Genomic DNA, 27,081 nt, shown 5'->3' on the forward strand with positions numbered 1-27,081 from the left:
ATTTTCTTCCCCTTTGTCACCACTGCACAAAGAGAAGGCTCTTAGAAGGATCGAGCGTTCAGCCTCAGTTCCCTAAACACCTGAGAATAACAACAGACATCACTGAAACCTCAGTCTGCTACTTAGTTTCTCTTCCCCTCCTTCATCAAGTAAGTTCTAATAGGCAGCCAGGCATCACTGAGTGGCTCAGTGCCCCCAGAATGTGGCATGATGGTGATGAGCCTGGTAAAAAGGAACTTTGGGCGGTGGGGGTTGGAGAGAAAGGAGAAGGCGGGATTCTATCCAGTCCCAGCATGAGGGTGTGATGGTGGAGTGCTGTGTATCCAGGCAGTATCCTGGGGGTACTCTGCACAAGTGCGGAGGAAGGAACACCAAATGATATTTGCATTTGTGTGAGAGAGAATGAAGATAGGTGGGGAGTCCAAGGCAAGCTTCTCCCACTTCAGATTGTTCCTGAGTCAGGCAGGCGAAGCATTAAAGAAGTGGGCTTTGCTTTCCCTCGTCATTGCAAAATGAGCTCAAGCTCGAGAAAGCATATCCAGGAGGAGGGTTCATGGAGCTAGAAATAAACCCAAGAGCAGAGGAGATGCTGGGGTCAAGATGGGGGCACCATTGCCAGAAATTCATTCAAGTGAAGAAGTATTTAATAAGATACCTACTAAGTGCCAGGTACTGAGGGAGAAAAAAAGAGAAGTAAAGCAGGGTTCCTACCCCAAAGGAGTTTATGTGTTCTTGGGGAGACAAGACTTAAAAACACATAGAGAAGCAACAACATGAGGCGGTGCCAGATGAGTGGTAGAGATAGAAGGTGTTAGAAGGGTTCTGAGGTCAAGGCTGCTGTGGGCCAGAGTGCCCAAGAAAGGCTCCATAAGTGGAATGGAGCTTTGGACTGAGCCTCCAAGGATAGGTACAATTTAGATGCACAGAGACAAGGTTGGGAGGGCAATCGCCGTGGCAGGAATTGCACGAGAAGTAAAGAGGTGAGCATGAACGTGGCATGTTTGAGAGACCATGAACAGAGTGGTCCAGACTGGCTAGAACGTAGGATTGTGAGGGGGAGGATGACATTGGGAAGCTGTATCAGGGCCAGATTGTGGAGGGCTTGGGTATGTGGCCAAAGCTGAGGAACTTCTGTGTGAAGTTTAAACGCTGCATTTACAGATGAGATGAAGACTTTCCTCAGTTCCCAGAATGAAGCAGATGTCTTCAGAACTCCCAGTGTCTACCTGCAGCAAGAACAACTCTCCATCACAGAATGCACATGTGCCAAAAGGAGTGAAGATGTGCAGGTAGAGTATATATAGCATTTGTCTGGACGCGGGGAAAGCCTCAGGGGGTTCTCCCTGGATTTAGAAGTGTGGGGCAAAACTTGGAGTTCTTTCAACTGAATTAAAAGAGTTCTAAAAGTCATTTCAATACAACAATAATGTTTACTAAGTTCCTACTGTGTGTGCAAGGCATTGTATTAGGCACTGAGGGGGACTGCAAAACAGACAGGACACCTTAAGGATATCCGCTTAGTAGGGAAGGAACAAGACAGGATAAGACACATCATTACAGCTCATCTAGAATATGCTAGATCCTTAGAAGATTGAACAGAGTGCCTGGAAATCTTGAAGAAGGGAGATATAGGTCTGGCGGGGAGAATGAAAGAAGGCTTCGTGAGAAAGGTGGTACCTAACCAGGGCCTTGAAAGATGAAATGGTTGGGGAGGCTAGGTGGTGCAGTGAATAGAGTGCTGGCCCTGGAGTCAGGAGGACCTGAGTTCAAATCCAGCCTCAGACACTTGACACACTAGCTGCGTGACTTTGGGCAAGTCACTTAACCCCAATTGCCTTCCAAAAAGCAAAAAAAAAGAAAAAAGAAAAATGAAATGGCTTTCAGTAGGTAGAAAAAGCAAGGAAAAAAAACACATACTCTAGGTGTGTTGGACTCAGAAACAAAGACAGTGTTTCACACTTAACTTATCTAACTGCAAGGTTTATTCAATAATATACAAATCTCATATAAGAAAGATAAAAGAAGATATGTGTATTCTGCCTGCTGTCCCCAAATGTTGCCTATTGTATCCCTGTCTTTGTCTTTCCCAAAAACAGACACGTAGCTGTTTCTAAAAGGTTGGCTCTACCATGACAATAATAGCCCAACTCCTAGAAGGTCCATAGATGTGAGGGGCTGTGCAGTTTTATATTGAGGTAGACGGAAGGAGTTGGATATGCCATTCTAGCATAAGCAAACCCCAACTAGAGATAGAAGAGAAAAGGACAGAGTTTAGGGTTAAACCAACATTAAAGGGACAGAAGGAGAAAGGGGCCAGCAAAGGAGTTAGAGAAGTAGGAGGGAAACCATAAGAGTTTAGTACTCAGAAACAAAGGGAGTAGCCATTGTCAAAGTGGAGGTTATCAAAAGTCCCAAATGCTGTACAGAGATCAAGGAAGGTGAGGATCGAGAAGGCACCTTCGGATGGGCTCTAAGAAAGTCCCTGGTGCCAGAGAGACAGAGACAGAGACAGAGAGAGACAGAGACAGCATTTAAGTGCTTATTATGTGCTGGGCACAGTATTAAGTTCTGGGATACAAAAATACAAGCAAATAAAGCAATTTCTGCTTCTAGGAGCAAATTGTGTGTTTCTAGAGTGGACTAAGTAAAAGAACCTCTTAAATGTCTAAGATAAAAAAGCTCATCAAATTCATTGTACCTTGTGATGGGTGCTGTAAAAATCATCAGTTCAACAATGGAAAGAGTTATATGTAATAGAACTAGTGCATTTTGTATTTTGATTACAATTCTCTCTCTCTCTCTCTCTCTCTCTCTCTCTCTCTCTCTCTCTCTCTCTCTCTCCCCCTCTCCCTCCCTCCCCCCTTTCTCTCCTCTTTCTCTGTCTTTATTCTGTCTCTGTGTCCCTCTCTCCTCTCTTTATTTGTCTGTCTCCTCCCTCTGTCTTTCTCATCTTTCTCTTTCTTCCTTACCCCTTCTTTTTTCATATATATGTATATATACACATACATGCATGTTTCATATATGTAAATGTGTATCTCTCTGTCTGTCTATCTATCTATCCATCTATCTATCTATCTATAGACCAAGGAAGCTGGAGCTGCTTTTGAGAGAGAATATTTGAAGCAAAAACATGAAATTGAGCTTCAGAAAATCAGGCATCAGACAGAAGAGGTGAGAACGCACCTCAGGGAGCAACTGGTGAAGGGACTGGAAGATCTGGTGAAGAAACACACCCTGGAAATCAAGTCAACTCAGTCATCCATGGAAGCAGAAAGAAAGAAGCTACAGAAGGTGAGACTTTCCTTCCAGGGACAGGCATAGCCTCTCTTTGGTTTTTTTTTTCTTCAAACGGAGTGACCTGCCCTGGAGGCAAGTGTTCCACTCTGCTGACTATTTCCGTTTACCGGGTCTATTTTATGGCATTTGTTTGTGCTTGGTTGTCGGCTCTCTGTCTTTCCTTTTAGATTGTTGAGTTCTGGCTTTTCGCCTTTCTTTGTATTCTCAGCACTTAGCTCAGAGCTTGTCACGTGGCAGGAATCTAATAGATGTTTATGGACTGACGCATTGACTTCAGCACGTCTGAAGTACATCTTTTTCCAAAGAACTTGATCAAACGTTTTTCTGGCTTCAAAAACAAGGAAATTCAGTGTGTTTGGTTACCTAACATCTGTCTATACATAAATGCATGTGTGTATGTATGCTGATGTCTTTGATTATAAGCACCTATATGGATAGATAGTCCAACAAGTTAACTTCCCGTGCCTTCTTTTACATTGCCCCATGATACCTCTGGTTAGGAGTGTTATTACTTTGGGGATCACTTCTGCATACGTCACCTCATTTGTCGACACTTTAACTCCGTTTTGCTTAAGATCTCAAAGCATATTTGTAGAATGTGCATATATTCAAGGTGTATACACATACACTCACACACATATGCATTTGCATATATACTGTGTATAATAATATAATAATATCTAACATTTATGTGGAACTATGTGCTAGGCACTGTACTCAGAACCTTACAATTATTATCTCATTTGATTCTCACAATAACTCTGTTATAACCTATTATTATCCCCATTTTACAGGTGAGGAAACAGAGGTAGACAGAGGTTAAGTGATTTGCCCAGGGTCACACAGCTTATAAATGTCTGAAGTCAAATTTGAACTCAGGTCTTCCTGACTCTAGACCCAACACTAATAGTTGATAAGTAATAATTAACATTTCTATAGCACTTGCTATAGAATAGACACTATATAGACAGAATATAGACACCATGATAAGAACTTTATAGTTGTTATTTAATTTGATCCTCACAACAATCTTGTGAGGTAGGTAGTTATTATACCCATTTTACAGATGAGGAAGCTGGGGCAAACATACAAGTCATAAGTGACTTGTCCAGGGTCATGCTGCTAATAAATGTCTGAGGTCAAATTTGAACTCAGGTCTTCCTTAGTACTGTATCCATTGCTTCACCTAGCTGCCCCAATTATATATATAATATACTAATAATAAATCACACAATGTTATATAATGTAACATTGTATATATAATTAATGTAACAATATATTTGATAATTAGTATGTAATATTATATTACTGTGCACATTAATATATACTCTATTAATGTTAATAATGTTGCATTATATAACATTAGTGTATTATATATGATTGGGGCAGCTGGATGGTATAGTGGATAGACACCAAGACTTGGACTCAGGAAGACTTGAATTCAAACAGAAGTCAAACTATATTAGATATTATTATGTCACATCATATGTAATATTTAATACATTATATTTACATGCACACAGAGGAGGTAGATTCCAGAAACATTGAGGAGGCAGAATTGACAGTTCTTGGAAAGTAAATGGGAAACATCAGGGAGAGGGGAAGAAGTCAGAGGTGACAGACAAAAGAACCTTTAGGAGTCAGGTGTCAGGGACCAAAGGTAAGGCCTCCTGATAAGTTTTCCAGTATGTATGCCAATGGAAATGTGGTCTGACCTTCCTTTGTCTCTCATCCACTCTGGGGAATAAAAGCATTCTGTATTTGGGGTTATGCTGTATAGTATCCCCTTTCCTTTGTGCCATGATCAATCAGTTCTAAAAACCAGGCCCAAAAGAATGACCTAATGTACTGGCACTCATCTCCACACCTATTAGCAATCGGTGAGCCAGACACTTGTCTCCTGGAGCCAACAGGTTGCCCTGGTAACGTGCTCGCCCCAGAAGAGGCTGAGTGTATAAATCTCACTAAAACTTCCATCTCTATTCTGTTACTGGCTCCAGAAATGAATCATGTAGAAATAATTTGTGCTCCTTCATTTTTCTTGCTCATTTCTGTATTTTGAAGAGGCTATGTTTTCCAAGTGGCTTTAGCCCAGAATTTGAAATGAGGCACATAAAACCGGGGAAGATAAAACTCCATTATTCCCTGAAAGCTTGGATTTGTAGATTTGAAATGGTCTCCATTCTCCCCTATGTAGTTAGGTAGGCTCTATCTCCTGGTCCCCTTGAGTTTGGGGAAAGACAGGTCTGCCTGGCACCCTTATATAGCCTTTTAGTGGGACTTGGGAAGATTCATTATCAAGCTAAAGGAAGGGAGAGCATGGGGTAGTTGGACTCAGGGAAGGTTGTCTTCTTTCTGTGTTCTAGAGCAGAGAATTCTACCTAACCCTGAAAGGGAGAATAGAGCCTACTTATTGTTTTTTTAGAGGGGAGAAAGCAGGCAATTGGGGTTAAGTGACTTGCCCAAGGTCACACAGCTAGTCAGTATGTCAAGTGTCTGAGGCCGGATTTGAACTCAGGTCCTCCTGACTCCAGGGCCAGTGCTCTATTCACTGTTCCACCTAGCTGCCCCAATAGAGCCCATTTATATGCTCATAGAATGTAGAACTGATGGGGGCTTTTGGAAATCATTATTTTACACATAAGGAAATGGAAGCCCAAAAGGAGAAGTAACTGGGTCCAGTTTCTCCAAATCTAGTGCTTTCCCTTCTATTCCATACTGCTTATGTAACATCAAAGTTAACTATTCATTTGTATATTCATACTTAACATGCATGTACTTCAGTGAACAGCCAATTGCATTCTCTGGAACCACCTTTTGAGATCTTTCAACTTAAGTACCATATAATATATTCATTGATTTCCTATCATCTCACTACTTAGGATCACAAATTTTAGAGTTTGAACAGATCTTAAGGATCATCAAGACTAGTCTCTTCATTTTACAGATAAAGAAATGAAGGTCTGGAGAAATTAATTGATTTGATTAAGGTGATGCAGTTATTTATATTAATATTTAAATGGCAGACCACAAGATGCAGTGAGACTGTCCTCATTTAGCTAGAAATCAACTCCCATTAGGGATTTAGTTTAAAAAAAATCTACATTCAGATTGTATCTGGGGTAAGGTGACATGCAGTTGACTGAGTTTTCTATATCTGCAGTCTAACATAGTCATAAACTGATGTCTAGAAATAGATGCATAAAACATTTGGGCCAGAAGCCAGATTAGGCCACAAAGAGGTGACACCAGTACTCATGATCAGACAGGTGATAGAGGCAGAGGTAACTGGTTCTCCTAACTCCTAATCTAGTGTTATTTCTAATGTAATGATGACCCTCAGGTTCCAAAAGTGCCTTCTGTATCATCTGAGTTTCATGTAACTCTTTATTTTCTAATAAATAGGACTGATCTTTTAGTTTTGAATACACATCCAGAGTCCCCTGTTGAAGTAGGGAGCAGACAAATGAGAGACAGGGTGGCGTAGCGTAGTGGTAAGAGAACAGATCTGGGAATTAGGAGACCTGGTTTCCATTTCTAACTCTGGACCATTCATTCATTAAATCAATATTCATTGAGCACCACGTATGTACAAGACACTGTGTTGGGTGCACTGAAGAATTTTGGGAAGTAGGATGCGTGATCCTTCTCATGTAGATTACAATTTAGTTAGGAAAGTAAAAAAAAATACACAAATAACTATTATTGAAGACAAAACTTTGTAAGTGCCATATAAATGGTACAAATGAAATCAATATTTAGGGGCAAGTCATTTCCCATCTCTGTGTTCCAGTCTTCTCTTTAAAATGGGAGGGGGAAGGGCTCCGACTGAACAATTTCTAAGGTCCTGTCCAATTCTAATCTATAAAATATTCTGGATTCTTATGTTTTCCTCTCATTCTATCCCTTTTCCTTTAATAGTAACTCACTTTTCAATAGCACTTTGTTTTATGAACAAAGGTAGGGAGTAGGGAGTGCAAGTATTATTATTTCTATTTTACAGATGAGGAAACAGGCTCAGAGAAGTTATTTCACTTGGCTTAAATCACAGGTCTAATAAGTGTTGGAACCAGATAAGGTCTTTTCTTGTTCTCATAGCCTGTGAATCTAAATAGGGAGATGGACTCAGTATCCTATGGAGAATCTAAGTGGGGGGGAGAGGGGAGGGTGATGAATTCTGTAGCCTACGAAGATGTCTCCCAGTCCTAGAGTTCTGTGGTTCATATTTTGACATTTATGTCTCTCATCTGTTTTATTTTCGTTGTGACCTTGGCACCTTTGTCTTTCTTACTCTTCATATCCTATACCTAGTAGATTTCAGTACTTTCTTCTCAAAATTCTCAAGGTCTTTTTAGGTTGAGTTGGATGATGGTACATTTTCTTTTAAAGTTGATGAGTCAGTCTAGAGCAATTTGTTTCCCGATAGTCAAGTGGAGGGAGAAGGCTAATGAGCTCCCAGGGCAAATGACTTAAGGGAATTCCAAACTCCTGCCAAATTCTTCAGAACCTAAGTTTAAGTTTTCTAACACCAAAAAGCTCTGCTGAGCCAACTTTTTTTTTTTCCTCACTCCTGGAGATTTTAAATTGAGCTTTTCCCTATAAGGCAACTGCCATGGCAGGTTCCCATGATTGATTCTGGCTACCATGGGAAGCTTGGTACAGAAAGTAAAAATAGAAATAGTCATTTTCTGAGTTTACTGATCTTTCCTCAGAATGATTTTTAATTTATCTTTGTCACTCACATGAATATATTTGGGCAGAGTTTGTGAGTATCTGTAACTGTATGCAAAAAGAGTTTTTGGTTCAATAAAACTTTCTATTGAAGATAAAATAACCTATGGAGAAAAAATACTAGCTTAAGACTTATTTTTGAAAGTTATCAAAGAAGAAGAAGAAGAATAGCAAACATTTCTTTTTTTTTTTTTAAAGCAATTGGGATTAAGTAACTTGCTCAAGGTTACACGGCCAGGTGTTTCTGGGTGGGTGCTAAGTGTCTGAGCCCGGGATTCGTTCTCCAGGTCTTCTCAACACTGGAGCCGGTGCTCTTACTCACTGTGCTACCTGGCCGCCCCGCAAACGTTTCTAAAACTTTTTTTGGAAACATCGTGCATTTCATTTGTGCCTCAGAGGTAAGAGCTATTTTTAATCACCTTTCTATAGAGGAAGAAATTGAGTCTCATCAGGGTTAAGTGACCTGCTCAGGATCACACAGCTAGAAAGTATCTGAGGCTGAATTCAAACCAAAGTCTCTTGACTCCAAGTCCAATGTCTTATTAATTATGCCATGCTATCTTATTTGTCTAGGTCATCTCATATTTGGAACATATGAATCCTATGGGAATGTCTTTGGAAAACAAGTTCTCAAATTTTCTATAGATCTTTTAATGCTTTTTAGGAATGGGGTTATTTGGATTTGGAATTAAAACATTGGTATTGAAGACTTAGCTCTACAAATTACTCTCTGTTGTAATTTTTTTAATAATTCATTTGATGTCTTCAACTCTTAGTTTCTTTATGTGAAATTGGGATAATAATGATACCTATACTAACTAACATACTACTCTATTTCAGACAGTCAGTAAATATTTATTAAGCACATACTGTGTGTCAGTCATTGTGCTAAGCACCCAGTATATAAAAAGAGGAAAAAAACAGTTCTTGCTCTCAAGGAGCTTACAGTCTAATTAACTGAGGCAACAAAAAGCAAAAAATATATACGGTGCTATATGTGGGATAAATAGGAAATAATCAAAAGAAGGAAGACTCTAGAATTAAGAGGGGTTCAGAAAGCCTAGTTGAGACTTAAGAGAAGCCAAGTAAGTGTCAAGGAAGCAAGTAGATGGAGTAGGAGAGGGAGAGCATTCCAGATATGGGGGACAGCCAGAGAAAATGCCTAAAGCCAAGAGATGGAGTGTCTTGTTTGTGGGGCAGGAAAGAGGTCAGTGTCACTGGATCAGAGAATTCAAGGTGGAGAGTAAGGTATAAGAAGACTGGAACTATAGAGAAAGGGGCTATATTATGAAGGGCTTTGGATGCCAAATGGAACATTTTATATTTTATCTTGGAGGTAATAAGGAGCCACTGAGTTTTTTTGAGTAGGGGAATGACATGGATTTGTACATTAGGAAGATCACTTTTGGTGTCCAAATGGAGTATATTATAGTGGAGAGAGACTTGAAGCAGGCAGTCCCACTAGCAGGTAGTAGTAGTACAGGTGTGAGGTGATGAGGGCCTGCACCAGAGTGGTGGCCATGTCAGAAGATAAAAAGGGGCTTGTTTGAGGGATGTTACAGAGCTGAGATTGACAAGCCATGGCAACAGATTGGACATGGGGAGATGAGAGGTAGTGAGGAGTCTAGGATGACATCCAGGTTTTAAGCTTGATATACCAGGAAAATGATGTTGTCCTTGACAAGAGTAATAGAGAAGGTAGGACAAGGGAAACATTTAGGGGAAAAGATAGTGAGTTTAGTTTGGACATATTGAACTTAAGATGTCAATTGGACATCCAGTTCAAAATGTCTGAAAGGCAATTGAAGATGTGAGATTGGAGGTCATGAGAGGTTGGGGCAGCAGATCTGAGAATTGTGAGTATAGAGGCAGTATTTAAATATATGATGAAATCACTAATTGAAGTAGTATGAAGGGAGAAGAGAAGAGGGCAAGGACAGAACTCCCTGTGGGACACATAGTGTTACCGGGCATAATCTGGATGAGGATCCAGAAAAGGAGACTAGGAAGGGTTGATCTAATAGGGGGAGAGCCAGGAAATAGTGGCGTTCCAAAAACTTAGAGAAAGGCAAGTAGAAGAAAGTGATCAACAGTGTCAAAGACTTCAGAGGGGTTGAGGAGACCAAGAACTGTAAAATGGCCATTAGATTTAGCAAATAATTGATCATTTGGTAACTTTGAAGAGTGGAGAAGGAAATGGCAGAACCACTCCAGTATCTTTGCGGAGAAAACCCCTAATGGGATCATGAAGAGTCAGATATGACTGAAACAAATGAACTATAACTTTAAAGATAGCAGTTTTGAGGGGCGACTAGGTGGCACAGTGAATAGAGCACCAGCCCTGGAGTCAGGAGGACCTGAGTTCAAATCCAGCCTCAGACACTTAAGGCAAAAAAAAAAAATAGCCACGTGACCTTGGGCAAGTCACATAACCCCAACTGCCCTCCAAAAAAAGAGGCAAAAAAAAAACTGTAAAGAGAGCAGCTTTGGTGGGATGATGAGGTTGGAGGCCAGTTTGTAAGGCATTAAAAAGAGAAAAGAACAAGTGGGAGACTGCATTTTCAAGGAGCTTAGCCACAGAGTACTGGAGATGTATAAAATGATAGTTATCAGTAATAGAAGGATTAAGTTAGGATTGGGGAGACATAGGAAGGTTTGTAGAGAATAGTGAAGGAGCCAGTAGAGAGGGAGAGATTGGAAATAAGTGATAGAATGGGGATGACAGATGGGGCAAACTTTTCAAAGAGATAGGATAGAATGGGATTGCTTGTGCACATAGAGGGATTAGTCTTGGTAAGGAATAAGACCCAATTCTTTATATGAGACAGGGGGAAGGAGGAGAGAGTGACAGAAGACCACATGGCTCTTATGAAGAACACAGTGCATGTGAAACATTTTGATTCTGCAAAGTACTAGATAAATATTAGCCAACATTGTTATTTTCAGTAATAACCATGGTATTGGGAGACAATATGGTGTAGAGGATAGAAAGTGGGTGAAGCAAGCCTTGAAGCCCATCCAAGATATGGGTTCAGGTCCTGCCTCTGAGACAGGCTGGCTATGTGACTGACCCTGGGCAAGTCACATGGCAGGTCAGTGCTCTGGACAACTCTAAGACTCTGAGTGGCAGACAATGTATTGACCTGCATTAATGGGGGGAGTTTCATCCTCCAGGAGTTCCGAATACCAATGAAATCACAAGTCCAGTTCCTATCTTTAGTAGCTCTCACTTAATATTATCATGCACATGACCTCACCCCAAACCCCACTTTGTACCATCAAAATTACTAAATTGATGAGACAACAGCAATTCAGTCAGAGGGAGGACAGAGATAGTGACTATGATGCAACAATCCTGGTTGCTTTTCTTTGTTCTTGCTGTTGAGGCTGTTTTACAGACAGGACTGGAGCCGTCCTTTTCTTTAGAAATCTAATGTAGTTTCCATGATCCCAGACCTCTGCACTAAGCTCCTGGAGAAAAATAAAATTGTTTCAAGGCAGGGCATCAATGGGGAAAAGGGTTGGAATAATTTTTTAGTTTTAGTTGTTGTTTGCTTGATTTTTTTGGTTGTTTTCATGAAAAAAAACTGGTGTATGTGCTGTTGGTTTCTTTTATTCCACTGGCCTGGCCTGGGCAGATCCCACCATAAGACATGTTCATTCTCCTTAATCATCCATCATTCATGACATCTGTTCTAGCTCACTCCTTGTCTGAAGATCCGATGGGATGATCCATTCTATGTTTCCCTCAGTCACCTCAAGTGTGTTTTAATCCACCTTGATCCACTATGGAATTTGGTTTGAGCCCACTGAATACAGGAAGAAAAATTGCCTTCCCAGAAGCTGTAAGGAGGTTGCTGTAGATCAGAATGAGGTCCATAGGAGCTCCACAATAAAACCAATCACTCAATTATTAGCAAAGTTGTAAAAGGGAATCATAATCATAGAATCTCAGAATTGGAAGGGATGTAAGTGGTCATGTGGTCCTATAAAAAATCCCCTCTGCCATCTTTCTGACCTCTTCTTGAAGAGCTCCAGGGAGAAGGGAAAACCTACTATATCCTGATATAGCCCATTCTGCTTCAGGGCATCTTCACTTATTTATAAAGTGTTTCCTTACTTCAAGCCCAAATTTACATCTTTGCCTTGAGAGCAATAACTAGATTCTGTTTGAAGAAATAACTTTGCCTTTGCATCTCCTGCTCTGCCCACCCCCCTCATCACTCTCTTCTGAGCTTTCTGCATCCCTCAGCTCCATTCTTCCATGATCCCTGGGGTTATCCCCAGTGAAAATAACTAAACAGATTCATCACCTTCAGTGGGGGTGTTTCTTCACAATTTGTCTTAGGGTAAAATTGGCAGCAGTTTGCGTCATGTTTATTAAGAATCTTAGTTAGGCTGTCAGGTTATTGTAGGTTGAGAATGACATCTCATTTTAGAAAATGCACAGACATTCCTTGATGGATATGACAACTCCCTTCCTTTCAGTGAATAGAGGATGGTGTCTTTTGGGATGGCATGATAACCCTGTGTTTCTGCATTTCCTTGATTCTATTTACCTCTTATTTACAAATAGTTGACATCATGATGGAAGTTGTCTTGACAAGTTAGTTGGCATTTTTTAAAATGGATCTGACTTGAAATTACTATTGTAGAAGTTGCTTAGCCTCCTTAGATAGTAATGATAAATAAATGTAGTATACTACAGGCTCCATAATCCCTGGGGAGGCTTCTTAAGAAAGCTGTTAACATGTTGGTAGTTCTAACTCACAGGCAAGCACTTTTCTATTCAACTGCCATCTCAAATTTTAAGTCAAGTCACAAAATTAGAAGACTTTTGTTCTGGAAAGTGAATTAGAAAGGATCCCTGAATATTATGTGTCTATATAGGTAAGACCATCACTTGGAAACGAATAGGTCAGTGAATGAATGAATGAATAAAAAAAGCTTTCACTAAGCATTTATGATGTGCAAGCACTATGCTAAATGCAGGGGATAAACATACAAAAAAGGGGACATTGTCCTTCATGGAGCTTATATTCTAACAGGGGAAAGCAACACAGAGAAGTTGCTGCTGGGAGTTTTATGCTTGGATTAAGTGGAGTTATAAAGCAAATAGCTAATTGACATGTACTTTCCAGGAATGACATTATTAATTACATTTCTGTTATCAGATCTAGAGCAGTCATCTGGCAGTCAGGTAATATAGATAATCAGCTTGGATAATGTAGGATAAAAGTATTACTTTTTCTACAGTTGGATCTTTTGTTGTTGTTAGAGTTATCCAAATAACTGGGAAAACTTCTTTCTCAATTCTTGTGGGCTGGTCAGACTGTCAGAGCAATAATAGGCCTGGAATTTAAGGGAAATGTATGGAAATAAGTACACAGAACTCCAAAAATGCCGTGACTTTGTACAGGGATAATTCTCCTTCTTTTCTTTGTGGAAGTCAAACTCTCTACTTTGGCTCCTGATCCCATCCTCACCTATCTCTTCTGGGAATCTGTCCTTTAGCATATCTCATCTCATCCTTTCTTCTTCAGTCTCTCTTTACCTACTAGGTTCTTTTCTATTGCCCATACATTGGCCCAAGTCTCACCTATCCTTTATTTTTTAAAAAACATTATATTTATTTTTTTGTTAGTTTTGGGTTCCAAATTCTCTCCCTCTCGCCTATCCTTCTCCCACCCACTGAGAAGGCAAGCAATACATCAGTTATATATGTGAAATCATGTAAAATGTATTTCTGTATTAGCCAAATTGAAAAAAAAACAAGAAGAATAAAGAAAAGTGGAAAAATTTTACTTCAGTTTGTTCTCTGAGTTTATCAGTTCTTTCTCTGGAGGTGGATAGCATTTTTTCATCATGAGTCCTTGGGAATTTTCTTGGATCATTGTATTAACAGGGCAGCTAAGTCTTTCAGAGTTGATTATCATTACAATATAGTTGTTACTGTGTACAATGTTCTCTCATTTCTGCTCACTTCACTTTGTATCAGTTCATATAGGACTTCCCATGTTTTTCTGAAATTAACCCCCTTGTCATTTCTTATGGCACAATAGTGTTCCTTCACAATCATATGCCACATCTTGTACAGCCATTCCCCGATTGATGAGCATCCCTTCAGTTTCCAATCTTTGTCACCACAAAGAGCTGCTACCCATATTTTTGTACATATAGGTCTTTTTCTTTTGATCTCTTTGGGGTACAGATATAGTCAAAGGGTATGCACAGCTTCGTAGGCCTTTGGGTATAATTCCAAATTGTTCTCCAGAATGGTTGGACCAGTTTACAACACCACCTAGAGTTCATTGGTGTACCTCGTTTCCTTCATCCCCTTCATAATTTGTCATTTCTTTTTTAAATTGTTTTAAATTTTCCCCAATTACAGTTCCCAATTTCCCAAAAATTAAATTTACCAAATTCTTTTTATCAAATTTTGAGTTCCAATTTCTCTCCTTCCCTCTTCTCCCCACTTAATTGAGAAGGCAAGCAATTTGACATAGGTTAGCAAAACACATTTCCATGTAAATCATGCTGTGAAAGAAAACACAGACAAAAAGGAAACCCAAGAAAAATAAAGTAAAGAAAACATATCTTTGATCTGCATTTAGGATCTACCAGTTCTTTCTCTGGAAATGGATAGCCCTTTTCATCATAAGTCCTTTAGAATTATCTTAAATCATCGTATTGCTGAGAATAGCTAAGTTATTCACAATAGATCACCATACAATATTGCTGTTACTGTGTACAGTGTTCTCCTGGTTCTGCTCATTTCACTTTGCATGAGTTTATATAAATCTTTTTTGGGTTTTCTGAGAGCATCCTGTTCATCATTTCTTAAAGCACAATAGTATTCCATCACAATCATATACAACTACTTGTTCAGCCATTCTCCAATTGATAGACATATCCTCAATGTCCAATTCTTTGCCACCACTAAAAAACCTACTATAAATATTTTTGTACATATAGATTCTTTTCCTTTTTGCTGTTTATCTCTTTAGGATATAGAACTAATAGTGGTATTGCTTGGTCAAAGGGTATGCATGGTATTATAACTCTTTGGGCATAGTTCCAAATTGCTCTCCAGAATGATCAAATCAGCATACAACTTCCCCAGTAGTGCATTAGTGTTTTAATTTTCCCACATCCCCTCCAACATTTATCATTTTCCATTTCTGTCATGTTAGCCAATCTAATATGTGTGTGGTGGTAGCTCAGAGTTGTGTTAATTTTCATTTCTCTAATCAATAGTGATTTAAAGCATTTTTTTCATGTGATTATAGATAGATTTTATTATGTTGTATGAAAACTGCCTGTTCATATCCTTGAACATTTCTCAGTTGAGGAATGGCTCTTATTTCTATAAATTTGACTCATTTTTCTGTGTTTGAGAAATGAAGTCTTTATCAAAAAAACTTGCTGTAAATTTTTTCCCACAGTAATGATTATCTATTTGCCTCCATCCCATTTTCCCCATTTATCCTTCTCTCTCTCTCTCTCTTTCTCTCTCTCTCTCTCTCTCTCTCTCTCTCTCTCTCTCTCTCTCTCTCTCTCTCCTTTCACCCTGTCCATTCTCAAAAGTGTTTTGCTTCTGATTTGTACCTCCCCCAATCTGCTCTCCCTTCTATCAGTCCCCTCTACCCTTCCCTTATCCTCTTCCCATCTTACTTTCATGTGTGGCAAGATAAATTTCTATATCCAACTGAGTGTCCAAATTATTTCCTCTTTGAGTCAAGTCCAATGAGAGTAAGGATTACAGGTTCCATTCCCCCCCTTTCCCCATTTTCCCCTTTACTGTAATATCTCTTTTGGACCTCTTTTATGTCAGATAATTTACCCCATTCTGCCTCTTCCTTTCTCCTTCTCCCAGTGCATTCTTCTTTCTCGTCCCTTAATTTTATTTATCCTAATACCTGATAAAGGTCTCATGAATTACAAATACCATTTTTCCATGTAGGAATGTAAACAGGTCATCTTTAATAAGTCCCTTTTGATTTCTCTTTCCTGTTCACCTTTTTATGCCTCTTATGTATTTAATAGTTGTATTTTCTATTCTATGATTTCTAGGCTCTTTTTTTATCATGATTTTCAGATAACCCAATAATTCTTAAATGATCTCTCCTCGATCTATTTTCCAGGTCAATTGTTTTGCTGATGAGATATTTCACATTTTCTTCTATTTTTTCATTCTTTTGATTTTTAAGGAATTATTTTCTTCAGTGAGCTTTTGTATTTCTTTTTCCATTTGAAAATTCTACTTTTTAAGGCATTCTTCTCTTCATTGGATTTTTGTTCCTCTTTTACCATTTGGACTATTCTGTTTTTTAAGGTTTTGTTTTCTTCAGCATTTTTTGTGCCTCCTTTACCAAACTGTTGACTCTTTTTTTCATGACTTTCTTGCATCACTCTCATTTCTCTTCCCAATTTTTCCTCTACCTCTCTTACTTGATTTTTAAAATTCTTTTTGAGCTCTTCCATGGCCTGAGGCCAATTTATGTTTTTCTTTGAGACTTTAGATGTCGGAGTTTTTACTTTGATGTCTTCTTCTGAGTTTGTGTTTTGATCTTGCCGGTCACCATGGTAACTTTGTGTAGTCAGGATCATTTTCTGCTGTTTGCTCATTTTCTAGCCTATTTCTTGATTTTTAACTCTATGCTTTACCTGGGGCTCTTCTAGAGTGGAGGGGGCACCATCTCAAGCCCCAGGTTTTTTTGTTTTCAGAGGTAATTCTGGGGACCTGTAAATTTTTACCTCTTCCTAGGGAGAGGTGCATTAACTACTCTTCTGGCCTGTGCTCTGGTCTGTGGGTGACTACAAGCACTCTTTTCTACCCTACAACTGTGCTCCTCCTCATCCTGGGACTGAGAACTAGGACTGCAACCCAGATCCAAGTATAGACAATAAAACAGAGACCTGCCCCTGGTGCCAGCAAAGGGACCCCTCTAAATCTCCCTCTGACCAATTGTCCAACCCCCTTAATGTCTATAGGCTGAGAGATCTGGAAACCACCCACTGCTGCCACAGATTCAGTCATGCCCAACGTCTATTCCTGGTTTGCTGGGGTCCCAGTCTGTACTGGTCTATGCTCCACTCTCACCTGGTGCATCAGAACTTTCCTCCCAACCTTCTAAGTGATCTGGGCTGGAAAATTGTTTCAGTTTATCTTTTTGTGGGTTCTACTGCTCTAGAATTTATTGAGTCATTATTTAAAGGTTTTTTTTTTTTTTTAAGCAATCAGGGTTAAGTAACTTGCTCAAGGTTACACGGCCAGTTATTTCTGGGTGTGGTGCTAAGTATCTGAGCCCAGATTTGATCCCCAGGTCATCTCGACACTGGAGCCGATGCTCTTATTTGCTGAGCCACCTGGCCGCCCCTAAGCAATTGGGGTTAAGTAGCTTGCTCAAGGTTACACGGCCAGGTGTGTCTGGGTGGGTGCTAAGTGTCAGAGCCCGGATTCGATCCCCAGGTCATCCCAACACTGGAGCCGGTGCTCTTACTTGCTGTGCTACCTGGCCGCCCCTATTTAAAGGTATTTTGAGGAGTTTAGAGGAGAGCTCAGCCAAGTGCCTGCCTTTACTCTACTCCACCATCTTGGCTCCCCCCCACCAATTTTTCATTTCTGTTAGGTGTGAGGTGATACCTCAGAGTTGCTTTAATTTGCATTTCTCTAATCATTAGTGATTTAGAGCATTTTTTTCATTCTTTCCTATCCTTAAAAAAAACTTCTCTTGAGTGTAGTCCCCTCAAGCTAACATCCTATGTTTACCTTCCCTCCAAAATCAGATTTTTCAAAGCTGCCTCCATTTGTTGCTTTCATTTTCTCAGCTCCCAGCCATCTCTTAGCTCTTTACTCAATAAGATTTCCAACCCAAACAACCTATCTGCCATTCCTTGAGCTCACTATTCCACCTTCTGCTTCCATCCTCCAGGCCTGGAATGCCCTCCCTTCTCAGCTCTGCCTCTTACAAGCTTCCTTCAAGGCTCAGCTCAGGTGGCCACACCTCCTTCTTGAAGGCTCTGGCTTCCCCCTAGTTATCAACGCATCCATCGACAGGCTTGGATTAAGTGCTGCTCCAAGCCGAGTAATGTGCTAGGCACTGCAGACAGAAAGAATTAGATAATTGCTGTTTTCATGGCCAAATGGGGAGAGAGTAAGTGTGTGTGTTTGTGTGTGCATGTGTGTATATATAAGATAGAACTAGAGGTTAGACATGTGATTTCACTGGTATTGAGAACTCAGGTATTCTATGGAATTCATACTCTTAGAGAGCTTCCCAGAACATTCAGAGATTAAGTAATTTGCCCAGAGTCATACAGCCAGTGTGTGTCAGAGATGGAATTCTAACTCAGGGACTTCCTGGCTTCAAGGTTGGCTCTCCAAGTTTCATTGTGCAATGCCCATAAAATAGTTATCAGAGAATCAATACAAAGCAGTTCAGTACAAGCTAGTTTGGGAGGCATATCATGAGTGAGAGGGGTTGGGGAAGGGTCAGGAAGGTGGTCAGGAAGACCTGAACTGTGTCTTGAGTAAAGAAGGGCTTTGGGGAGGCAGAGGTAAGGAGGAAGTGTGTTTTGAGGGTGGGCTCTCTCTCTCTCTCTCTCTCTCTCTCTCTCTCTCTCTCTCTCTCTCTCTGTCTCTCTGTCTCTCTGTCTCTGTCTCTCTCTGTCTCTCTGTCTCTGTCTCTCTCTCTCTGTCTCTGTCTCTCTGTCTCTGTCTCTCTCTCTCTGTCTCTCTCTCTCTCTCTCTGTCTCTGTCTCTCTCTCTCTGTCTCTGTCTCTCTGTCTCTCTCTCTCTGTCTCTGTCTCTCTGTCTCTCTGTCTCTCTCTCTCTCCCCCCCCCCCAAGTCATCTGGTATTTACTTTTCTGTTTTTTCATGTTGTAACCTGACAATAGAAAGTAAGCTCATTGAAGGCAGGGATTCTTTCATTTTTGTCTTTGTGTATCCCCAACACTAAGCACAGTGACATAGTCAGTGCTTGCCTAAATGCTTCTTAAATTCACTTAAAAGTGAATTGAATTTATCTGAATTTTCCACAGTCAATACCCATTCAAGGCAACGAACCCTCCTCCAGCTGGTTGTCTCAGAAATCACCACAGTGATCTAAAATCATGACTCAACTTTGTGTTGGCAGTGGAAACATGGCCCCTTATCTGATGTCCCCCACAGGCCAGATGGAAAAGGATGCCTCCCTTGGGGCAAGAGACACTTCATACTTCTACAGGCTCTCCAGACACCACATACATCCTCTGTTCTGCTTGTCCCTTCACGGCCCCATGGGACATCAACACACTGCCCACAATCCTGGCACCTTCTATTTTTATACTCCCAGCAGGTTTTACCGCAACACAAGACTGGTTTGGCATTCAGCCTGTCACCTGATTGTCCCACTTGGCCCTGGGTCTCTGCCCTTCTTAGAAGGCAACAAGGTGCAAGGAAAGAGTGCTGAATTGCCATGTTGACTTGGAGTCACAGGACCTGAGTTCGAGTTCTCTGGCACTTACTACCAGGGTCATCTTAAGGAAGTTAGTTCACCAGTCTGGGTCTCAGTTTCTTCATCTGTACAATGGAAGGGTTGGATTAAGCGATGTTTAGGGTAGGTCCCTTCCAGCTCTTGATCTAGGACCTGCATCCCTGTGCCATCATCTGTCCCTCGTGGTGCTCCAGCAGAGGAGGCCGCCTGTCGCCTTTTTCATGCGCTTAGCACATGTCTTTTGGGTCATGTTTTTGTACCTTCTGGCCTGAATTATTTAATTCCTATTTAGGAGGTTCAAAAACAGTTAGAGGAAATGAAGAAGAAATCTGAGAATGAAATGAAACGTCTGGAAGACGAGAAAGTCACCCTGAATATGAAGCTTCAGGATTCTTTGCTTGAGGTAAGCTCTCCTCTAAAAACACCAAACACATCTATTAACTGGAATATGTGTCAGAAGCAGTTGCAGAGGTTGCAGAAAGGTGGGAGTGCTCTGGTTGTGGGATTTGTCAGTTAACTGAGAGGTCAGGAGTCCCAGGGACTGCCCTGACCACAGAAATTAAATATTCCCCTTCTCTTCTCCCTTTCCTCCGAACCAGACATAGCTTTTCCATCAGCCTGGTGCAACAGAGAGGCTTAATACATGTTCCCTGAATGTAGCTGTTTAATTGTGATGGAGGAATTGGGTATGTTAGCTAGGCTTTATGTACATATCTGAAATATTTCAAAGAGACAAAGAGGAGTTCAGAAGGGGGCTCAGAAGGCAGCACAGACAGGACACAGGCAATTTTCCTGCCACTCCTCTACATTCCTAGAGTATCATTGCTCCATCATCTCTCTTTAAGGCCACATTACGACCCTTGATGTCAAGTTTGAGACAGATGTCCCAACTTACTGTTCCTGCTCCAGCCAGTCTAGTCTGGAAAAAATAATGGGAAAGTTGTGTTTAAGAATCTTGTCATGATCCAAGGGTCTTCATTCTGGTGGAACGGAGAGAGAAGAGGACCAGAAGTAGGGAAACCTGGGTTCTTCTTGTGGTGTTCTCACACAGTCTGTGTTCTTGCCCCTGCTGGATGACCAAGGTAGGTAAGAGATGTTGTTAGTAGATCACAGGATCTAAGGGCTAGATCAGCAAGTCACTTACCTTTTGGGCTCTCAGTTTCCTCACCTGTAAAACATGATCTCTGGAGAGACTTAGGTGAACTGATGTGAAAGGATAGAAGCAGAACCAAGGAAAACAATATACACAATGCCCACAAAATGGAAGTGGAAAGAAAAACAAAAATAATTGGATGTTCTGTGATTATTTTTAATACTTCTTTTATAATGAATTAGAAAATCAATTTGACCATTTCCATGTACAGAGAAGACCAAAAAATAGGGATTACATACAAAATTTTGCATTTATTATTTATAGCTTGTTTTTTTAAAAATCTATATTAAACTTATATGGTATCCAGGAAGAATGTATTAGTGAAACACTGATTAAGCACTTACTTTGTGCAGAGCATTTTGCTAAGTGGTAGGAGTGCAAATAGAAAGGTGTCAAAGAAGATCACATGCTGATGGCAGAAACTACACAAGCAGAAGATGGTAGCTGCTCCTCCAATGAGAGGTCCTTAGGGGACATGGCCAGGAAGACAGTAATGCCTCTCCTTTAAGGCCATTTCCACTGACAAAACTGAAATATTGAGAGGCAGATCCAAGATGGCAGAGTAGAAGCAGGAAATCCCATGAGCTCCCTCCACAACCACCCCTAATACCTGTAAAATATGACTCTAAACAAACCTTAGAGCTACAGAACCTACAAAGTGACAGAGACAAACAAATCTCCTGCTGAAGCCAGCCTGGCTGGCCAACAGGAAGGGTCTATTGCACTGGACTGGGAGCCGAGCACAGTCCCACGTGAATCATGCAGGCCCAGACCTGGGGCAGCCCAACAAGTGGCCCAGACTGGCCAGAACAAACTTCAGCAGAGTGAATCACCAGCAGTGGTGGTGGTTTCCAGACTTCTATATCCATAAACACAAAAGAGAAAGTAAAAGGTCAGTGGGGAACTCTGTTGAAACTGGGTGACAGAAGAGCATGATCCAGCCCCTGGCCCTGGGGTGAGAGGTGGTGAAGTTGCAGTGGCTGCAGCTGCTGCCATGTGGCTGCCTCTGGAGCTCCTGGCCTGCAGATAGTAGGGAGACCAAGTGACCATTCAGAGGGTAATCATTTTTGCTTTGACCTGCTTGGATCTGGGTCTCTGTCTTGTGTAATAGTCCTGAATTGTGTGGCCAGTTTGCCAGAGCTTGTGGTGGCTGTAGAGAGGGCACCCTCCTCATGGCTCTGACAACATTTGCGAAAATCCCAGTGATTTGAGACACAGCTCTCTCTACTCTGGAAGCAGAGTTCTACCATGGCAAAGAGCTCAAAAGTCAAGTAGTTGGCTGGCAAGATGAGCAAGCAGAGGAAGCACAATCAGACCATAGAATCCTTTTTTGGGGACAAAAGGAATCAAAATATCATATTCCAAGCCCTTCGATCCCTCGGTGTAGAAGCTGCCAGATCCTGGGTTATCCTCATTGTGTTTCCACAATATTCAAATTTTTTCTTCCTGGCTGCTTGTAACATTCTCTCCTTAATCTGGGAATTCTTGACCCTGGCTGTAATATTCCTAGAAGTTTTCTTTTTGGGATCTTTTTCGGGAGGTGATCGGTGGATTCTTTCAACCTCTATTTTGCCCTCTAGTTCTAAAACATCAGGGCAGTTTTCTTGGAGAACTTCCTGGAGAATGATTTCTAGGTTCTTTCTTTGATCATGGCTTTCAGGTAGTCCAATAATTTTAAAATTATCTCTCCTGGATCTATTTTCCAGGTCAGTGGTTTTTCCCATGAGATATTTCACATTGCCTTCTATTCTTTCATTTGTTTGGATCTGTTTAACAGCATCTCAATTACTCATAAAGTCATTAGTTTCCATTTGCTCCAATCTAATTCTGAAGCAATGATCCTCCTCAGTGAGCTTTTGAGATTCTTTTTCCATCTGGCAAATTTGGCTTTTTAAGTCATTCTTCTCCTCATTGCGTTTTTGAGCCTCTTTTGCCATTTGAGTTAGTCTATTTTTTTAAGGTATTATTTTCCTCAGTCAGGCTGTTGACTGTCATTTCGTAATTTTCTTGCATTATTCTCATTTCTCTTCCCAATTTTTCCTCCACTTCTCTTATCTGCTTCTTAAAGTCCTCTATGGCCTGTAACCAGCTTGTATTTTTCTTTGGAGCTTTTGGTGCAGGAGTTCTGACTTCACTGTCTTCCTCCTGTTCCATGCTTTGCTCCTTTTTGTCTCCAAAATAGGAATCTAATGTTGGAATCTTCTGTCTGCTTTGTTTCCTTTGCCTGATCATGTCGCCCCTCAGTCACTTGACCCCTGGGCTTTTTGCCACAGTAGGACTCTGCCACAAGACAGGGGAGCTCTCGTCCCAAATGCTGGGGTTTTCTCAGCTGCCAGAGGTATTAGATGAGTGCCCTCTCTGAGGTCTCCACATGCTCTGGCAAGCTGGACACACACCCCAGGACCTCCACCCTAGACTGCAATCCAGATCCAAGTAGGTAAGCAAGAGCGATTACCCCTCAGACTGGTGCTTGGTCCCCCTACACTCTGCCGGCCAGGAGCTGAAGCTGCCATGTGGAGCTGGCTGGCTGTGCCAGCCTCTCAGCGTCTTCTCGCCCCGGGGGCAAAAGCCACGCAGTCTCACTTACTGGGTCCCAAAGTCCAGACTGCACTGACCTCTCACTTTGTCCTTCGCATCTGTGTGTTGATAAATCTGGAAATGGCCACAGATACTGCTGATCTGGAGTCCCTCTGACCCACGTCTGGTCAGGCCCGCCCTGGGGCTAAAGCCTTGGCTTGGGGCTGGGCTGGGCTCCCAGAGTGTTGTGCAGGCTGGTTGCTGCCGGTCTGCCCAGCTCTCCTCCGTGGGAGGTTAGCTTCTCTGTGTCATTTTGTGGGTTCTGCAGCTCCAAAGTTTGTTTAGAGTCCCCTTTTTACATGGATTGGGGAAGGTGGAAGCTGGAGCAGCGGGGAGGTCCTGCTTCTACTCTGCCATCTTGACTCTGCCTCCCGTTTCTTTTTCTTAAAAGTTGAGATCCAGGAAATAATTTATCTTTAATCTGTTATTTCATTAGTTGTGTTCTCTTCATTAGAAGTTTGATTCTATGATAAGCCCTGGCCATTAAAGCACAATTTCTTAACCTGGAGTCCAGGAACTTATTTTAAAGAAATATTTTGTTAACTGTATTTTGACATAATTGTTTTTCTTTTTTTTCCATGCATTCAGAACAGTCTTTTTTTTTGGAGGGCAATTGGGGTTAAGTGACTTGCCCAAAGTCACACAGCTAGTTTTTGTGTTAAGTGTCTGAGGCCGGATTTGAACTCTGATCCTCCTGACTTGAGGGCTGGTGCTCTATTCACTGCACCACCTAGCCGCCGCAGATACTATCCATTTTTAAAAGTTGTTTTTAAATTTTTATTTATTTTTCAGCTTTCACTTTTATAAAATTTTGATTTCTAAATTTTCCCCCTCCTTCATCTACCCCCTCTGCAAGATCATATGCAATCTAATATAGGCTTTACCTGTATAATCATATTAAACATATTTTCACATTAGTCATGTTGTGAAAGAAGAATCAGAAGAAGAGGGAAAAACCATGAGAAAGAAAAAAGAGAGAGAAAATAGTATACTTTGACCTGCATTCAGACTCCACAGTTCTTTCTCTGAACGTAGATAGCATTTTCCATCTTGAATCTTTTGGAACTGTATTAGATCATTACTTTGCTTAGACGTGCTAAGTCTATCAAAGTTGGTCATTGTACAATGTGCTGTTACTGTGTACGATGTTCTCTTGGTTCTGCTCACTTCACTCAGCATCTAAGTTCATATAAATCTTTCCAGGTTTTTCTGAAATACACCTGCTCATCATTTCTTGTGGAACAATAATATTCCATTACATTCGTATACCTCAACTTGTTCAGTCCAGTTGATAGACATTTCTCAGTTTCCAATTCTTTGCCACCACAAAAAGAGCTGTTATAAATATTTTTTTACATGTTAGCTATTTTTTGAAGCAATGTTTTCTCCCTTTTATCCATTGAAGCAAATGCATTTCGAGGTAGAGTAGCCTGCTGGGAGTCATAGAAGAATGAAACAAAATTATGCTAAGTTTCTATGGCTCTTTTTACTTTAAACACACCGTTTAAAATGAGGCCTTTTGCTTAAGGTAAAAGGTAAAGACATTGCCTAAGGTAGGATCTATAGACATATGGGGCATCTACTAGGCATATGGGCTTCTTTAAATATAAACCTGCAATTCATTTTGTAAAAACAAAACAGCCACAAGGAATGAGTCTGTCTGTGCCTCTAGTACCCAAACAATATAGAGCTCGAGCCTAGAGCTCTTATTTCACTTACCTGAAGTACTGAGCTCCCACTGGGCCTCATCTCATTCCGTTTCGAACTCCTCTCCCTTGCTAACTTAAAAAAAAGTTTTATTCATGTTTTATTTTTACATTATAGATATTTGCAGATTGCCTCCACTGTGAGAGGTCTCTTGTAACAAAGCAAAACAATTAAGCAAAAATAGCAATACAGGGACTTCATTTGAAAATGTACACAACATTAGATATCAGTAGCACCTCTCTATTTTTCACATTATCCTAAAAATTAACAGAAATCTATTTTCTCTCTCCTCTACCCCACTGAAGAAAAGAAAAAGAAATTCCTTGTAACTAATATGCATAGTTACGCAAAAAAAATCCCTTCATGTTCTGAATGCATCACACACACACACACACACACACACACACACACACACACACACACTCTCATTCTGTGCCTTAAATCCATTGCCTCTTTGTCAGGAGATGACTTATATAGTTCATCATCATAGATCTTCTGTAATCATGGATGGTCATTGTCTTACAGCTTTTATCATTATGATGTCTTTATAATGTTGTTGGCACCATAGAATTGGTATGTTTCTGGTTCTGCACATTTCATTCTTCATCAGTTTATATGTCTTGTACATTTTCCATATTAATTATAATGATGCTACTAGTATACATTCTTTTTGTTCTGCTCACTTCACTCTCAAGTTCTTCCATTCTTTGAAATTTATTTCACATTTCTTAAGCACCAGAATAATTCCATTACATTCATATACTACAACTTATTCAATTGTTCTTTCAGTTTGGATTTATCCCTTCAGTTTCCTTTACTACTATAAAATTTTTCCTATTTTAAAAAAATCTTTTGAGGGATATTAGGTATAGGTATAGCTGTGCAAAAGGATACATTCTGTTCGATAATTTTGTAAATAATTCAAATTGCTTTCCATAATGGTTGTTGTGCTCATTCACAGTTCTACATTATAATGTATCTATGTATCTGTTTTCCCATGATTTCTCAAACATTTTATCATTTTCCCTTTTTGTTTTCTTTGCCAGATGGCAAAGGATGTGAGATAGAATTAGTTGTGATTTGGAGCATTTTTATATGGCTATAGATAGCCTGAATTTCATTTGTTCAGGACTGCCTGTTCCAGTCTTTAGACCTTTTATCAATTGGGAATAGCTCTTATTCCTGTAAATTTCAGTCATTTCATTATATGTCTTAAAAATGAAACTTTTATCAGAAAAACTTGGTATAAATATTTTCCCCCAGTTAATTGTTTCCCTTTTCATTTTAGCTTTATTGTATTTTTGTGCAAAAGTTTTAAATTTTACATATTCAAAATTATCTACTTTATGTTACTTGGTCATGAACTTTTCTTGTATTCAGTATGTAAAACGTTATTTTTTTTTACCTATGTATCTCCAATTTGTTTATGACATGAACCTTTGTAGCTAGGTCATATATCCTTGGAGTCCATCTTGAAACATGATGTGAGGCGTTGTTCTAAGTCTAATTTCTTCCATACTGCTGTCCAGTTTTTGCAGCAATTCTTTTATTCCAGTAGCTGTGGTCTTTGTATTTACCTAGTTCTAGAGCAGTAGAAGAATTTGCTTCTTGTAGGTTTTGTACTTAATCTGTCTGACTGATTGATCTATTTTGTTGTTGTTTATTCATTTTGGTAGTGTCTGACTCTCTGTCATACCATTTGGGGTTTTCTTGGCAAAGATACTGGAGTGGCTCGCCATTTCCTTCTCCAGCTCATTTTACAGATGAGGAAACTGAGGTAAACAAGGTTAAGTGACTTGCCCAGGGTCACACAGCTAGTAAGTGTCTGAGGCCAGATTTGAACTTGGGAAGATGAGTTGACTCTGAAAGACGACTCTAAGGCTGGCATTCTACCCACTGTACCACCTAGATGCCCTGATCTATTTTTTAACCAGTACCAAATTGTTTTGAAAATTACTACTTTGTAGTATAATTTGAGATAAGACATTTTAAGCCCCCTTTGCCTCCCACTTCTTTTCATTATTTCATTTAAGATTCTTGACCATTTTTGCCTCCATATGAACTTAATTATAATTTTTTCTACTTCTACAGAGTAATCTTTTAATAGTTTGATTGGTAAGACATTGAATAGGTAAGTT

At 40.3% G+C, this 27,081-nt stretch overlaps 1 protein-coding gene across 2 annotated transcripts in view; it reads left to right on the plus strand.

Moving 5' to 3' along the window:
• The window catches only part of FAM184B (family with sequence similarity 184 member B), a 121,536-nt gene that overhangs the window by 47,255 nt on the left and 47,200 nt on the right, over positions 1-27,081 (plus strand). For both annotated transcript variants that reach the window (XM_069069257.1, XM_069069266.1), the window contains exons 4-6: positions 1,162-1,289; positions 3,082-3,291; positions 19,799-19,909. In XM_069069257.1, coding sequence (XP_068925358.1) covers positions 1,162-1,289; positions 3,082-3,291; positions 19,799-19,909 — 449 coding nt within the window. The remainder of the gene's footprint in view (positions 1-1,161; positions 1,290-3,081; positions 3,292-19,798; positions 19,910-27,081) is intronic.

This window comes from Petaurus breviceps, unplaced genomic scaffold (genome assembly GCF_028583685.1).
Source record: "Petaurus breviceps papuanus isolate PSGF00001 unplaced genomic scaffold, PetGlider_PUasm1.0 140, whole genome shotgun sequence".
In the NCBI taxonomy this organism is placed as follows: Eukaryota; Metazoa; Chordata; class Mammalia; order Diprotodontia; family Petauridae; genus Petaurus; species Petaurus breviceps.